The following is a 17,599-nucleotide window of genomic DNA, read 5'->3' on the forward strand; positions in this document are numbered from 1 at the left end:
CCATGTAGCTTTAGCCTAATATATTCACATCAGCTGGTTTGTGAGCAGTTGATCATTAGTGTGTACCTGTTAGCAGGTCTATTTTTACTAGTTACATATAGCATGTTTTAGCTTTTGTTGCAGGCTTTTAATAGTCTGTCTAAAGTATTTTTTGTTGTCTGCAATTGCTATTGAAACTTAAAAGTGGCTTAAAATACAGTAACTTCCTGTGCAGAAATGTGTCCTGTTTTACAGCAGAAGTGTAAAGAGGGATTAGCTGTACATTGGGCATGTTGGTGTTAATATGTCTGTGATCTGTAGTTAATTATCTTTGTGTTTGTCTCCAGTGATCCCAGTCTTTCAGTGTTTGTTCACATTACCTACATCACAGTTCCACAGATACCATACATCTAAGTTTATGGTTTGCACTGGGCATTTTAGTGGAATTTATCCCTTTTAGGCTGTGTGCCCACGATGCGTTTTTTAAGCGTTTCCGCAGTGGCAAAATTGCTGCAGAAACGCTTAAAAACGCATGATAGAAGGCCTGCCATGCTCCCCAATGATAATATGCATGTGCTGTGCACATGCTGCAGAAATTTCCGCTGCGGATTATCATTGCGGAAAAAAACGCAGCACTACCAATTATTTTGCGGAAGTGCTGCGTTTTCGCTGCCATTGACTTAGATCGCATGGAATCCGCATCACTGTATATGTAGATGCGCATTCCATGCATTCCAATGTGCGGATGGTACCCAGGTCTAGAGGAGAGGAGACTCTCCTCCGGACCCGGGTACCATGGAAAACTGTAAAAAAAAGAATAAAATAAAAAATAAAGATTATATTTACCTTCTGGTGGCCCGCGGTGCGCTCCTCCTTGCTTGCCGGCAGTTTGCGATGGACTGAAGGACCTGCGCTGACGTCATAGTCATGTGACGGGTCACTCGACGCGGACGTCGGCAGGTCCTTCAATCCACCGCTGCCGGCAGCCGGGACGGTGATGCAAGACAGCGCGGGCCATCAGAGGGTAAGTATAGATTTATTTTTTTACATTCTCTCGGGTCACACTATATAAATCCATGCCGTTTGCATGGATTTATATAGTGTGACCAAGTTGACAAGCACTTTCCAAGTGATGCTAAAATCGCTTGGAAATCGCTTGTCAACCCGCATGCGGAAATGCATGTGAAGAACGCTTCACATCCGCTTGTCCCTGGCAGGAAAACGCATGTACAATCCACATGTACAATCCGCATGCGTTTTTTTCTGCCAGGGAGATGTAGAAACGCTCAGGAAAAAATCCTGAGCATTTCTGCATCGTGGGCACATAGCCTTAGGTAAAACAGGTGGTATCTGTTAGCTGTGATCTAATCAAAAAATATGAGTTTCCATTCACATAGAAAATGTTTATTTTTTTTTTCTAATTTTGGGGCATGCTATTGAATTATTTCTATTGACTTCAGTTGGAAAAAAAACAATATATAAAAAATGTATGGAAAATAAGTTTTATTTGTAGCACCACAGATGTCTTTGCCAAAAAAATAGTATGCTTTGAAGTACAAATGGGAATAATTTCATATTCCTATTCCCAATTTCCATCCGGGTCTGTGCACTCGATATCTCTGTTCCGCAGGAGGAGACGCTGAGTTTTTCTTGGCGAAGCCACTTAAGGAAAAATGCCAACAATCTTCTTCCTGAACCTGTTTTGCTGGCGGCTTTGCCATCACTTTTTGTGGCGGTTTGTGCCTTTTCTTTTCATTTTACACCAAGAATGACCATGCTACTTCTTTTAACCGCCTCACGATTTCCAAACCCTGAGGCGATTAAAAGAAGTAACAGAAGATTGAACATGTGCACAGCAATGTCGTATTTTGTACATTGCTGTGCGCAGTATTGATTTTTATCAGCGGTTTTACAGTGCTTTTTCAGCTCGGTTCCAAGCAGAATCTGTCTGAAAATTACCTAAAAGTTTTCCAATTCTGAAGAATAAAAAAAGGTACTTGGTAACACCATACCTGTAAGTCTGATCTTACAAAATACCATACTTTAACCCATCCAGTAAATGTCCCAAAAAAAACCCACAAAAGTGATTTTTTTTTTTCTGTTACTTTTGCATCCCTCAACAAAATGGAACGGAAAGTGATCAAAAAATTGTATGTATCCCCAGTACAGCTCATTCAACAATAACATGGACTCTCACAGCGACCGTGAACATCGTAGAAATCCAAAAATCCACAGCAGAATTGTGGTTTTTTTTTTCACAATATCACACTCAACTTAGAATTTTTTTCCCCATTTTTCAGTACAGTATATGTATACAGTATGTTATATGTGGAAAGCTTATTCAAGGCTAAAATTCTGCACTTAAAATACAAGGGACAAAAAATGGTAGGCGATGAAGAGAAGGAAAAAGTGGCTAAAGAAAAATTGGCCATAGGTGAATAAGCAAACTATTTAAATACATTTCCAGTTTAGATTTTCTGTTGAAAAAATAAAAATATTCCATTAATGGCAACAAGTATCTAATATATAGGATTGATCAAGGTCAGTTATTTGCGAATCTGTAGTTGAAAGTATCCGTCACGTCTGGACTTAGGGGCAAGTTCCATGTGTTTGATGTGGATTTGCCATATATCTGCAGCAGTTGCAATTTTTTTCTGCAGTGCAGCGAGGGAGAATAAAATCTCATCCACTTTGCTGCTACTGTAACACACTGCGGATTTTCCGTCCACAAGTCTAGACAGAATATCCACAGTGTACATGCCACATGTGAACATACTCCATTTCCAAATAAACTTTTATCACCTATTCCAATTTTTAGATGGTTATGAAGGCTAGCGGGCAAGACTAAAACGCGTCGCCGAGTTCTGTGTTGAGGTTCCTGATCACCGGCATTGCAATACTCTGTGTAGTAATGAATGCTATCTTGGAAATAGCTGATTGTTTTTAGAAGAAAAACATAGCACCAAAAGGTGTTGAGGATCCATTCTGTGAAATGTCCAATGGTGTTTTTTGAGGAAATGATTTCTGTTTATTTACCAGCAACCTATTTAGATAGCCGTTTTCTTGTCACGTGGAAAAGAGTTTGCGAGTACACATTACTATTTACTTTAGCGCCCAACAGATTAAAGGACATAATTGCTTCAAATGAAGTGTAATGAGGGCAATATTTTCTCACTAAGGAAAATCTTCCTATAATATGTCTTAACGAGGACATGGAATGAGGGTGTGAACTACTGTCACAACAAATGCATGAATGGGCTTCTGCACAACTTCATTGATCCTTTACTGCTACCTAAGTGAATCCTACACGGTACTAAAAGTGACAGCTCTACTTCCTTGTAGTAAATCACACATCCCTTAGAAGGTATAGGAAAAAACAGCTGCCTCTTCATGGGGGATCCCTTTTACTAAGGACAGCTTTTTCTATTATTGAAGTAGTTGTTATGCAGCATCGATGAAAACGGAGTCTTGTTGAGCAGCTGCCGGACGGCGGATCCGGCTTCTAACGTAGGTGTAGGGGAGCAGGTGATATGTAGGAATCTGGGAAACTGGTAGTAATAATGATGGCCAAATTGTAACCTTACACATAGCTATGTATATTGTAAAGTGATTGATTTGACCTTGCGATTCAACTAAATATGTCAGTCTGGGAAAACTACTATGTCCTGTTTATGATATGTGAGTAAAGCACTGACTCTACATGTGCTCTTTACAGACTCGGTTTCTAGTCGGTGTGATTGCAGTGATTGTATTGTAAAAATGTGTTGTGGTTGTCTTGGGTGACTGTACAAGCTTGTTGTCATAGTTAGTACGGTTGTCCATCAAGGAGGAATGGGAGAGGATATAGGTAAGGGGTATAGGTACAACCATAACACTTGACCTAGTATGCCCTGGAAGAGCAGATTTTCCCTCCTGTCTCCTGGAGTGTTATTTTTTGTTTCTCAGGGCGGAGGGAGTGCCCTCTTGTATTTTGAGGGGTTTTACTGAACTTTTTAAGTTTGCAATTTATGGGTTTGCACAATGTAATCACGTTCCCTCTTAGATGTTTTTTATCAAGATAATTCTTTTTCATCTTAACCAAGATCGTCCATGAGTGTATAAAAGTTTGTGGCTCTTCACAAATTTGGCTCCATTGTCAAACTCCAGGACATCCTGTCTATGAACTGGCTTCCAGTTAATTTGCTGCTGTCTTTGTGTATGTGTGTTGTCATTATAATCGGATTGATTGTTCTGTGTTTGCCCAATCACACATATGCACAAAGTAGTCTGCCAACACATTAACAAAACCCAGATTGTTCAATGTGTGTGTGTTCTGACTATCCCATGAGTGTATGTGTTGACAATGTGGTCAGACTGCCATGTATCTGAGTGTTTCAGTGCCAACATCTCCACTAGACAAACCTTTGCTGGTATCTGGGCCCACCCAATTATGGTGTGTGTACTATGCTCGTCAAGCTGAGGGTGCAGTACAATAGTGACTACACAGTGATCAGTAAGGGCTCATGGAGACGTCGGAGCACGGGCCACAATGCTCCGATTGTTTGCGGGTCTCCCAACACAAATTCGACAGCCTCATGTATGCCGTCCGTGCATTGCCGTCCGTGCATTGCCGTCCGTGCATTGCGGTCCGCTCTTCGACCGAGTTCAACGAACGTTTGCATGAGCCCTTCTCCTACTTATGGGAAGCACATATACAGACAAAGGATAGTTAGCCCCAGCACAGTGTGTCCACAAAAGAAAAACACTGAGACATGTCCGTTGTAATAAAATAAACTGATAAAAATCATTCATTCAAGTCTGTGGGCCCGAAAAAATTATAGCGAACGCTCGGCTAGCGTCCATTTGCAATCCATGAGTTATTCATTTTTAACATAATCGATGGGAGAAACTTTGCAATTTTTTATTTGACAATATGTGAAAATCCGTGATCAATAACTGTTAGTAAAAAAAGACACACTGACCAAACAGTAATGGAAACCTGATCAGCACATTGATGAAAATCAGTTGTTGTTTTTTTTACGTACGAGGACTACAATGTTCGTTTGAATGACTTCTACAAAGCCAGCCTAACCACGTTGACCACTCACATACAGAATTCTCCGTGAATAGCTCATGAGCTGCTGATTTTTTTCTGTTTTATTGTAGTTACAATTGGATCCCCCTGAATAATATGTCCCAACTTTTCATTCCTGTACTCCAATTTTATGTGTGAGCTAACATTGTGATGTTTTCCACAGAGTATTGTCACCGTTACGTTCGAGGTTTTTGGACATGTGATTGAAGAAAATCTACATTTGTTTATACAGGTAAGGTTGAAAGTGGTACAATGAAGACCTTTGCCTGGGTACATGCAGGTGTTTTCTCCAGTTTTTTGTTGCCGCTTTTACGGCAGTTCCAGTCAGATACACCAAAATGGGCAGACCATTGGCTGATGGAGTGTGGCTAAATCCGTCCACCTATTTCAAGAAAACCTGCGCCACTCAGTTTCACTAGAAATGTACTCCAGGTCCTGATAGGAGTACATTTTTGGTTGTGGCGTATGCCAGTTATAAGTGCATGTGCCTCTTAATGAATTAGGTGCATCTTACTATGGCGGTGCCTTCATTAAGGATGGCATGCACAACCCCAGTCCTAATGAATCGTGACACTTGTCTTTTATATTTCATATTAACTGTATATATTTGGTTTTACAGAATTTGCTTTGGGAGAAAAATATTAAAAACAGAATTGGTGTTTCCATGGAGGTAATAAGATTAAAGGTAGGTAAAGTGGTTGACAACGGGCTGTAGAAAATGAAATAGACTTTCATAATCTAACTTAAATTTTTACTACATCCAATTAAAGATATTTCTGCCCTTCCCCCCACCTTCTTATTGAATTTCAAGAAAGAGGCTAACATATCAGGCCCCATTTGGTGCAGTTCTTACTGGACCAAGGGCAGAAGTAGTACACATTTTATAATCTTAAGTTTTGGTATGTCTTATTACTCATTTCTTTGGAATGATAAGCTTCATAACAGATCTAGTACAATTAATATATTGACATAGCAGCTATAACAGTGCAGGTGTACACATATACAGTTTCACGGGCAGTTAGGAAGGGGGTGAGAGGCTTCTGAGCTTCCGCAGCTTAAAAGGAGTCCATCACCCCCAAAATGCATTTTAAATGACCTATTTAGTATTGTAAGATACTTAGCCCTATAGAAACCATACTAGCACTGTACCTGTTACTGGTACAGTGCCTGAGAAAATAACTTTTAATTTGTATGCAAATGAAGGGCTATGGTGCACTCTTGGCCAAGAGTTTGCTGCACCTTTACACCTCCTCTTTTATACATTGGGAGCCATTCCCCTCTTCTAATTGACAATGCTCACTTCACAGAGCGAGTACTGCCCGAAAGCTGCCAGCATGTGCACATATGCACTGCCTGTGCCCAGCCACGCTCGCACTCCGAGGCCAGGCGTGTTCTGCTTTCTTTCTGCTGATGCCGCTCGCTACACTACTACACCTGGAAGTGTAGCAAGCGGCTTCAGATTCAGAGACGCTCGCTACACTTCCAAGTGCATTAGTGTAGCCAGTGACATTAGCAGAAAGAAGACATGGAAGAGAACACACCCAGTCACTATGTGTACACGGCTGGGGACAGGCAATGTCATTACCCATGTGCACACATGCAGGCAGCGTTCAGACCCTACTCACCTAAGGTACCGTCACACTTGGCGACGCTACAGCGATCCCGACAACGATACGACCTGGCAGGGATCGTTGCTGTGTCGCTATGTGGTCGCTGGTGAGATATCAAACAGTCAGATCTTCCCAACGATGCAGCAACGATACGGCGACCCATAGCGACCTGTGTAACGATGCAACACAAATGCACGCCTATGTGTCTCAGTTTTGAGTCGCCAACGAGGTCGTTGGTAAGGTGTCAAACACACCGATGCATGCTACCCAGCGGGACCTCAACGATCAAAAAATGGTCCAGGCCATTCCGACACGACCAGCGATCTCACAGCCGGGGCCTGGTCGCTGCTATGTGTCAAACGTAGTCAAAACTTGTGACTCTGCAGCGATCTCGCTTAGTGTGATGGGGGCTTTAGGGAAGAGAACAGTGTCAATCAGAAACGGGGGAAAGCCTCCGATATGCAAAAAAGGAGGCATAGCATTGCATCAAACTCTAGGCAACATCAAGGGTGCATTGTAGCCCCCTCATTTGCATACAAGACGTACAGCTTTACAAGGCGTAAAGTTATTTTCTCAAGCACGGCACCAGCAACCAGTACAGTGCTAGAATGTTTTTTTTTTTATAGGGGCTAAGTCCCCTACAACACTGTAGCCCAAACTATACAGTAGATCATGGCGTAAAACAAGTCATAATCTATCTGCAGGACAGTTGACAACTTACCCATTTGTGGGGACCCGATTGCTGTGACTTGAATTGATTGACAGATCAGGGAATTTTTATCCTTAATAGGGAACTTTAATCCGTGTTACAAAATGGCGCCGCAGTCTGGACTGACGCTCCATTTTCCATATGCTGCTGGAAAAAAGGGAATGAATGGAGCAGTGGTCGACTAGGAACACTGCCTCTCCATTCTGTTGGTTATAAAAGTTCCCTCTTCTTCTGATCGGTACGGGTCCCAGCGGTCGGACCCCCACCAATCAATAAGTTACCACCGATCCCATGGACGGTCCGCACTGCGGCTCTAATACTTATGCATAATATAGCAGCTGCATGAGATTGTGGAGCAGGAGGAGCTCAGTCTGCATTCAGACACTGCTGGATCCCCCATAGAAAAGGCAGATACAATTTATTACCGCCTCTGCCTTCCTGATTGCTGTATACACAGCATTAAACAAGCACTATGTATACAATAATAAAAAATACTAACAGCACTTCTTCCTCCAGACCCAGTCATCCTGTGATAGCTGGATGTAGGGAAAGAGCAGTAGCTGCTGGGTCCTAGGAGGCTCATTCAGCTTTGCTATGCAGCCAGGAGGCTGAATTTTCCCTGCAACTGGGGTAACACACCAATTACAGGGGAAATCAGATTCTTTTTTTTTTAAGTATTCAAATATTGAAATTCTTTTATGACCTTATAGGGGGGTACTGTCTGAAATAAAAGGCAGGACAAGAATAAATAATATAAAAAAGAAAAGCCACTACCAATCCAAATCGCTGTTGCCAACGCTGACACTGTCGGAAAAAAACAAAACACATGTCCAATATCTAAAAATAATTGTTACGGAAAGTGAGACTAAATGTAAAATGTATTTTCATGGCTCAGTGATTAGCAGTGCACTGCAGTCTTGCCGCGCTGGGGTCTTGGGTTCAAATCCCACCAAGGATCAATGTTTCCCAAACTCCAGTCCTCACGGCCCCCACAGGTCATGTTTTCAGGATTTCCATAGTATTGCACAGATGAAAGAATTGCTGATGCCTTGATGATACTTCCATCACCTGTGTAACACTAAGGAAATCCTGAAAACGTGACCTGTGGGGTCTGTGAGGACTGGAGTTTGGGAAACACTGGTCTAGATTGTGAGCCCCAATGGGGACAGTGCCAATATTGTCTATAAAGCGCTGTGGAATTAATGGCAATATAGAAGTGCGTAAAATAAAAAAAATACGTTTTCTTGGTCCTTTGTGGTCAATAAAAATTAGAGAAAAAATGAAATTGGGAAAACAGATAAGTATTGCCTTGATTTTTTTTTTACCGCTATAGCCCAAATTATCGGCAAAAAACCCCCCAAAACATTAAAGTATCATGAAAACAACATAGGCCAAACGTATCATGGAAAAACAAAAGCAAAAATTATTTGAATATCTGAATGATAAAAAATGTGCGCAGTTCTTTTAACCGCTTCCCGACCGCCCACTGTAGATAAACGTCCGCGCTGCCTGGGCTCTGTGCAGCGCGGACGTTTAAAAACGGTGGGTGGTCTCGCAGTGCTCAGGACCCCCTGGGTCCTGCAAGCGCTGTGAGAGCGGTGCAGAGCGTTAGCTCTGACAGGGAACATCATCGGGACCTGATTAGATCAGGTCCCAGTGATGTTAACCCTTTGCTGTCTTCTATATGCTGTGATCTATAGTGATCGCGGCATATAGGAGACAGCAGGAGGAGAGGGGGTCGTCCACTTACCTCTCTGACGACCCCTTGATTGCTTTCAGGACCTGGCGTTGCTATGGCAGCTGGAGGTCACATGACCGCCTCCAGCTCTGCCATATATGGTGTCCTTCCTGTCTGACTTCAGCCTGTAGCTGATGCCAGACAGGAGATTGTGAAACAGTCAGTGAAGATCTCATATAATGTAATATATGTCTATTACATTACATGAGATCAGGGATCAGAAAAATAAAAATTAATGTCCCATACAGGGACTAAGTAAAAATGTAAAAAAAAGTAAAAAAAAATGTTTTGAAACTGTTAAAAAAAAAAATACAAAATAAATAAAAATAAATAAATAAAATATTAAACCGATAAATCCATATAGTTATGCAAAAATAAAAAAAGTACACATATTTGGTATTGCCGCGTTCGAAACAACCCGAGCTATAAAACTGTCACACTAATTAACTCCTTATGTGTACACCGTAATAAAAATAAATAAAAAACGGAGCAAAAAACTATGCTTTTTCCTCATATCGCCAAACAAAAAGTGGAAAAGAATGCGATCAAAAAGCAAAATGGAAATAGAAATGGTACCGCTGAAAACGTCATCTTGTTCTGCAAAAATCAAGCCACTATACAGCTCCATCAGCCAAAAAATAAAAAAGTTATACCTCTCAGAATAAAGCAATGCAAAAAAAATATTTTTTCTTTAAAATTGTTTTATTGTGTAAAAGCGCCAAAACATAAAAAAATATACAGTAAGTGTAGTATCGCTGTAAATGTACTGACCCGAAGAATAACGCTGCCTGATCACTTTTACCACACGCAGAACGGCATAAAAAAAAACCTCAAAAAACAATTCCTGAATTGTTGGTTTTTGTTAATTTTACCTCCCAAAAAAACGGAATAGAAAGCGATCAAAAAATGTCACGTACCCACAAATGGTACCAATAAAAATGTCAACTCGTCCTGCAAAAAACAAGCCATCACATGACTCTGTCGGCCGAAATATGGAAAAATTATAGCTCTCAAAATATGGCGATGCAAAAACTAGATTTTGCAAAAAAAAAGCGTCTCTTAGTGTGTGACAGCTGTCAGTCATAAAAACCCGATATAAATCTGGTATCTCTGTAATCGCACCGACCCGAAGAATAAAGTAATCTAATCAGTTATATCACACTAGGAACGGCGTAAAAAAATAAATAAAACCAATTCTTCACCTGCTACTGATTTGTTTATTATGTCTCCCAAAGATCGCAGTATGGCTCGGCACACATTTATCCTGCGCTCTGCGCTGAGCACTTACGCCAGAGTTTCCATGTAAATCTCTGAAATATGTGATTCAGCCGGAACCCATGACGGAAGATTCCCTGTAATGAGGCAGATATAGGCCACTGTGGATGCCGTCTGGCCTGTGATCCCACGGTGTCATTTGTTTTAGGCGTGCATAAAAGTGCGGTTGGCCACAGTTTTGTGCACTTCTGAAAAAAAGGACACCGCTAAACAGAGGCCAGACGGAGTCCAGAGTAACTCTGCTGCCTCATTACAGTGAATGGATCCCGCAGGGGTTTCATCTGAATTACATCACTTGGAAATTTAGATGGAAACCCCGATGTAAGTGCTCAGCCTAGAGCGCCGGATAAATGTTACGTAAAATGTTCCCAATAAAAGCTTCAACTCAGTCCTCAAAAAAAGCTAGTCCCCACTCAGGTCCGTCATCTGTTAAAAATATAAGGGACTTCCAAGTTACTGGTAGCAGAAAGGCTCTGGAAAAGCGAAATGGCCCTTGCCCCCCAAATGAAATTCAAAAAATTTTGTGCTCCCAAATCCAAATGCCTATTCTACAATAATTTGTTCTCCAATTGTCAAATAGCACTCCGTCCCCCCCAGATCTCGCCGTATGGCTGAGCGGTACGATACAGCCACATATGGGGTATTGGCACTTTTAGAAGAAATTGTGTGACACATTTCGGCACCATTTTTACCCATTGCCTTGTGTGAAAATGTAAAATCTGAGGGTAAAACATTTTTTTGTGGTAAAAATATAATTATGCTTTTTTCACTGCCCAATGGTATAAATTTAAAAATTAAAAAATACTCACTACTTCCCTAGATGAATTCCTTGAGAGGTGTAGTTTACAAAATGGGGTCACTTGTGGGGGTTTCTGCTGTTTCTGCATGTCAGCGACTCTTCAAATGTGACATGGTGTCTGCTGCCTATCCCTGCCAACATAGCACTCCTTTCTCTTCCGAACTCTGCCGTACACCAAAGCAGTGGTTTTCCCCCACATATGGGGTATCGGCGTGTTCAGGAGAAATTGTACAACAAATTTCATGGTGCAATTTATCCTGTTACCCTTATGATAGTACAAAATTAGGGAAAGGAAAACATTTTTTGTGGGAAAAATGTGAAAATTTTATTTTTATGGCTCAATATTATAAACTTCTGTGAAGCAGCTGGGGGTGCAAGGTGCTCACCACATATCTAGATAAGTTCCCTAAGGGGTCTAGTTTCCAAAATGGTGTCACTTGTGGGGGGTTTCCACTGTTTAGGCACATCAGGGGCTCCCCAAATGCAACATGGCGTCCGCTAATTATTCAAACAAATTTTGCATTCAAAAAATCAAATGGCGCTCCTTTCCTTCCGAGCCCTGCCGTGCACCCAAACAGTGGTTTGCCTCCACATATGGGGTATCGGCGTGTTCAGGAGAAATTGCACAACAAATTTCATGGTGCAATTTATCCTATTACCATTATGATAATGGAAAATTAAGGGATGAAAAACGTTTTTGTGGGAAAAATGTGAAAATTTTATTTTTACAGCTGATTATTATAAACTTCTGTGAAGCACGTTGGGGTTCAAGGTGCTCACCACACATCTAGATAAGTTCCCTAAGGGGTCTAGTTTCCAAAATGGTGTCACTTGTGGGGGGTTTCCACTGTTTAGGAACATCAGGGGCTCTCCAAACGCAACATGGCGTCTGCTAATTATTCAGACAAATTTTACATTCAGAAAGTCAAATGGCGCTCCTTCCCTTCCAAACCCTGCCGTGCGCCCAAACAGTGGTTTTCCCCCACATATGGGGTATCGGCGTGTTCAGGAGAAATTGCACAACAAATTTAATGGTGCAATTTATCCTATTACCATTATGATAATGGAAAATTAAGGGATGAAAAACGTTTTTGTGGGAAAAATGTGAAAATTTTATTTTTACAGCTCAATATTATAAACTTCTGTGAAGCACCTTGGGGTTCAAGGTGCTCACCACACATCTAGATATGTTCCCTAAGGGGTCTAGTTTCCAAAATGGTGTCACTTGTGGGGGGTTTCCACTGTTTAGTCACATCAGGAGCTCTCCAAACGCAACATGGTGTCTGCTAATTATTCAGACAAATTTTACATTCAAAAAGTCTAATGGCGCTCCTTCCTTTCCGAGCCCTGCCGTGCGCCCAAACAGTGGTTTTCCCTCACATATGGGGTATCAGCACGCTCAAGAGAAATTGCACAAAAAATTTTGGGGTCCATTTTTTCCTGTTACCCCTGTGAAAATAAAAAAAATTGGGTCTAAAGTAACATTTTTGTGAAAAAAGTTAAATGTTAATTTTTTTCTTCCACATTCCAAAAATTTCTGTGAAGCATCTGAAGGGTTAATAAAGTTCTTGAATGTGGTTTTGAGCACCTTGAGGGGTGCAGTTTTTAGAACGGTGTCACTTTTGGGTATTTTCTGTCATAAAGACCCCTCAAAGTGACTTCAAATATGATGTGGTCCCTAAAAAAATGTTTTTGTAAATTTTGTTGGAAAAATGAGAAATCGCTGGTCAACTTTTAACCCTTATAGCTCCCTAACAAAAAAAAATTTTGGTTCCAAAATTGTGCTGATGTAAAGTAGACATGTGGGAAATGTTATTTATTAAGTATTTTGTGTGACATATTTCTCTGATTTAAGGGCTTAAAAATTCAAAGTTTGAAAATTGCAAAATTTTCAAAATTTTCGCCAAATTTCCGATTTTTTCACAAATAAACGCATGTGATATCAAAGAAATTTTACCACTATCATGAAGTACAATATGTCACGAAAAAACAATCTCAGAATCAGGGGGATCCGTTGAAGCGTTCCAGAGTAATTGCTTCATAAAGTGACAGTGGTCAGAATTGAAAAAATTGGCCCGGTCACGAAGGCAAAAACAGGCTCTGGTGCGAAGTGGTTAACCATGTTATATAAAACAAACAAAAAAGACCCAAAAATTTCCTTGGTGAGGAAAGGGGGTAAATGACCTGGACTTGAACTGGTTAAAAGTTGAATTTTTAATATGACTAAATTAGAATTTATCTTTTGTAAACATGGCCACTTGTGGTCTACTATAGAAATAAACACTTCCAGGACAAACCCTTTAAGAGTGTAATATTGTACATTTGTTTACTTGAATGTTTCTTTAAATCTGGTTCTGTTCTTTATAATACTTTCTGTATGTTTAGGGTTTGGTGGCAGTAGACAATAAGCACCAGCAGGTGATTGTACAAGGGGTTCATGAGCTGTATGACCTTGAAGAAACACAAGTGATCTGGGAAGGAGAACGATTAAATCGTATGGTGTTTATAGGTAACTGGATTGTTCGCTTTCTTGTTTGATGTGATAAAGAAACATTTCTAGAAATTGGAGAAAACTATACTATGCTTTATACTTCAAACTTTTGTTTTTCCTACGCTTTATTCACTAGGATTTTTAACTTAAAGGGGTTATCCAGGACTATATTATTTTTTTTACTGTGGGTCTAAGAACTAACAGGCAGGTAGTTGTTAACTACCTGCTTGTTCTGTCTAGCACAGATATCTGCGTGCACAGAGCGGTTACAGACTCTGTGGCTTACGCTAACGTGTCGTCGACAGAGCAGTGGCTCCTCTTCCGCTCTGCTCTGCTGATGGAGCATGACGGCCGATGTCATGTTGATTGACAGCCTGCTCCCCGCTGCCTAACCGTGGTAAACCGGCTGTCAATCCGAGCAGCGTGGAAGAGGAAGAGCTGCTCTGTTGACGTTGAGCTGCTGAATCGCCTGCAGGAGTGCTCATTGACCACTCTGAGCCGGTGCCAAATAGAACAGGCAAGTAGTTGCCTGTTAGTTTTTTACCTTATAGTAAAAAAAAATAATTTAGTCCTGGATAACCCTTTTTAATATTATGAACTACTTAGTCCCACATTTATGTTGTCTACTGTAGTAAATTACAATTATAGCTAAATAGCAACAAAATCACTATATAGACATGTATTATAATGCTAAAAAGCTTTTTTTTAACTTAGACTATTCTAGCATAAAGATATGACTGGCCAATATTTGGGGATTATAATTTTACAGAAAAATGAGGGAGCCAGCAACACAGGAAATCTGTTAGGACTGTTTTAATAGCAAATCAATATCTAAAGATTAGTAAGCCATGTATTAGAAAGCCATTTAAGATTACTAAATCATTAGCGCCATTGTGTTTTAAAACTTAATGTTTTTCTCACTCTCTCCAAAAAGTATTATTTTTTCATCAAAATTTTTTATCCCTAAAATGATGCCATTAATCATACTCATTTGACAAAAAACAAGCCCACTTACAGGTGTTGACAGCTGTTTAGTACCAACAATTTCTATGTGCTTAAAATCATTACAGTACATTAAAATGACCTCCGTCTTTTCACATGCCGTCCTGTCGTAAAATGTTGATAGGACAGGTGCCTGTGAACATGTGCAGTAGGAAGCTTCACACCCCCTTCCTATTTTATGAAAATGTACTCCTAGCTCTGACGTAATACTTTATATACCAAGGGTGCTGAGGTAATAAGAGGCTGTTTACACTGCTGTCCACTCTTGTCATTCTGATCTACAGTAATACTGGAGATATCAGGGGTGCTGAGGTATAAAGAGGCCAATCACACTGCTGACTATCCTTTTTATCTGATCTAATACTGGAGATACCAGCGGTGCTGAGGTAAGAATAGACCGCTCACACTGCAGTCCACCCTGGAATCTCCAGTACTAGATCAGAAAGACAGGGTGGACAGCAGTGTGAGCAGACTCTTCTTACCTCAGCTTCTCCATTAGCAAAGTGTCAGTAAAGTGAGCAGAGTCTTCTAGCCTCAGCACCTCTGTTATCTCTTGTATTAGATCTGAATGACAGGGTGGATAGAAGGGTGAGTAGACTTTTCTTACCTCAGCATTTCTGATATCTCCAGTATTAGATCAGAAAGACAGGGTAGATAGCAGTGTGAGCAGTCTCTCCTTACCTCAACACCTCAATTATCTCCAGTATTAGATCAGATAGACAGGGTGGATAGGATCAGAATATCCACTTAGAGTACAATCACCTGTCCTTTCTAGGATAAGTTTCTGTAACAAGACAGCTATTTTAGTGTACAATAACGATTACCTAATTAGACAAAATGAGTGATTTGCTATTTGAAGATAATTAAGAATTTATTAACAATGACATTTTCTTTATTTATTTGTTTTATTCCTAGAGAATTCCTCCAAGGCCCAATGTTCCTGCATAATTAAAGGGGTTGTCCAGGACTTAAAACTCTAATGTTTTTCTCACTCCCTATGAAAACTAATATTAATATTTTTTCATCAAAATTTTCCTATGTATCTAAGTGGGTTCCTTGGATTTTGCTGCTAGCTAATCCTACACATTTGGGATCTGTAGCACAGGTCATCAATATGACATTCATAGGGGTCCGACACCCGGCACCCACTGATCAGCTTATATGTGCACTGGCAACGGCCAAATATAAGTGATGTACGAGGCGGAACACAGTAGCCGCTTTGCTGTGTTTCATCCCGTACTTCGCTTATCTCTGGCTGCTGCTGGGTGTCTGACTTCACTGATCTTATATTGATGACCTATGACGGATAAATCATAAGTTAACTTTTGGGCGACCACTTTAAGTTGTTGAAAGGGATCCAACAGAATCTTGGCAGCCCATTAACAGGCACACGCTGTGACAGCTGCTTCAGTGACTGAGTTCATGTTGTCATAAATTTCATCACTAAAAATACTATTTTTTGTTTTTAGGTAGACATCTGGATAAAGACATTCTCAAACAGCTTTTTGAATCTACCCTGAGATGCTGACACTTCCATTCCTAATAAAGATGATTGTTGACTGGTGTTAAAAACAGTGCTACATTTTATCTCTAGATATGTAATTTATTGTTAATAATAAATGACTTCTGCAATAAAACATAAGTTGTGATTTATGAGATTCTTCACAGGTACTAATGTACTTATTGATGCCTCCTACATCAGTACAGTGCCTTAAAAAGTATTCATGCCCCTTTTTCACATTTTTTTTCATGTTATACTCACAAACTCAAATGTATTTTATTGGGATTTTGTGCTTTACCAAAGCAAAGTAGCAAGTATTTATGAAGTGTTAAGGAAATGATACATGGTTTTCTAAATATTTAAAAAATATAAATTTGAAAATTGTGACGTGCATTTGTATTCAGCCCCTCTTGAGCCAATACTTTGTAGGACCACCTTTCGCTGCAATTGCTGCTGCAAGTCTTTTTGGATAAGTCTCTATCAGCTTTGCACATCTAGAGGAATTTTTTTCCCATTCTTCTTTGTGAACTAGCTCTAGCTCAGTGAGATTTGATGGAGAGCATCTGTGAACAGAAATTTTCAAATCTTGTTACTGATTCTATATGTGATTTAGGTCTGGACTGTGACTGGGCCATTGAAATGCATGAATATGCTTTGTTCTAAACTATTCCATTGTAGCTCTAGCTGAATGATTAGGGTTGCTGTCCTGCTGGACCAGTCTCAATGCTTTTATAGTTTCTATCAGGTTTTCCTCCAGGATTTCCCAGTATTTAGCTTCATCCATCTTCCCATAAACTCTAACCAACTTTCCTGTCCCTGCTGAAGAAAAGCATCCCCACAGCATTGTGCTGCCACCACCATGTTTAACAGTGGGGATGGTGTTTTCAAGGTGATGTGCAGTATTAGTTTTCCACCACACATAGCATTTTGCATTTAGCTCAAAAAGCACCTTCTTCCACATGTTAGCTGTGTCCCCTACATGGCTTTTGCAATCTGCAAATGTGACTTCTTATGTCTTGCTTTCAAAAATGTATTTCTTCTTGCCGCCGTTCCATAAAGGCCATATTTGTGGAGTATACGACTAATAGTTGTCCTGTGGACAGATTTTCTCCCATCTGAGCTGTGGATTTCTGCAGCTCCTCCATAGTGATTATGGGCCTTTTGACTGCTTCTCTAATTAGTGCTCTCTTTGCTTGGGATGTCAGTATAGGAGGACGGCCATGTCTTGGTAGGTTTGCAGTTGTGTGAAAAAATACATGGAGTATGAATACTTTTTCAAGGCACTGTAAATGCTGTATTCAGTGCCAATTAAATGGTGTGGTGCCAGTAGGTTTATAGGGCTTATCATTTCATAACATTAGTATTAAACTACACCACTAGTGACCAATAATATTTCAAGTTTACTGCTACTTTGTAGTCAC

At 40.3% G+C, this 17,599-nt stretch overlaps 1 protein-coding gene across 3 annotated transcripts in view; it reads left to right on the forward strand.

The window, feature by feature from the left end:
• LOC141249100 (zinc-regulated GTPase metalloprotein activator 1-like) overlaps positions 1–16,319 on the forward strand; it is a 123,560-nt gene extending 107,241 nt beyond the window's left edge. For all 3 annotated transcript variants that reach the window (XM_073669564.1, XM_073669581.1, XM_073669542.1), the window contains exons 13-16: positions 5,217–5,285; positions 5,673–5,738; positions 13,570–13,693; positions 16,147–16,319. In XM_073669564.1, coding sequence (XP_073525665.1) covers positions 5,217–5,285; positions 5,673–5,738; positions 13,570–13,693; positions 16,147–16,205 — 318 coding nt within the window. In that variant the 3' untranslated portion in view covers positions 16,206–16,319. The remainder of the gene's footprint in view (positions 1–5,216; positions 5,286–5,672; positions 5,739–13,569; positions 13,694–16,146) is intronic.
• The last annotated feature ends 1,280 nt before the right edge of the window (positions 16,320–17,599 follow it).

This window comes from Phyllobates terribilis, unplaced genomic scaffold (genome assembly GCF_046119375.1).
Source record: "Phyllobates terribilis strain yellow unplaced genomic scaffold, ASM4611937v1 Scaffold_1__5_contigs__length_1240528914, whole genome shotgun sequence".
Taxonomy (NCBI): Eukaryota; Metazoa; Chordata; class Amphibia; order Anura; family Dendrobatidae; genus Phyllobates; species Phyllobates terribilis.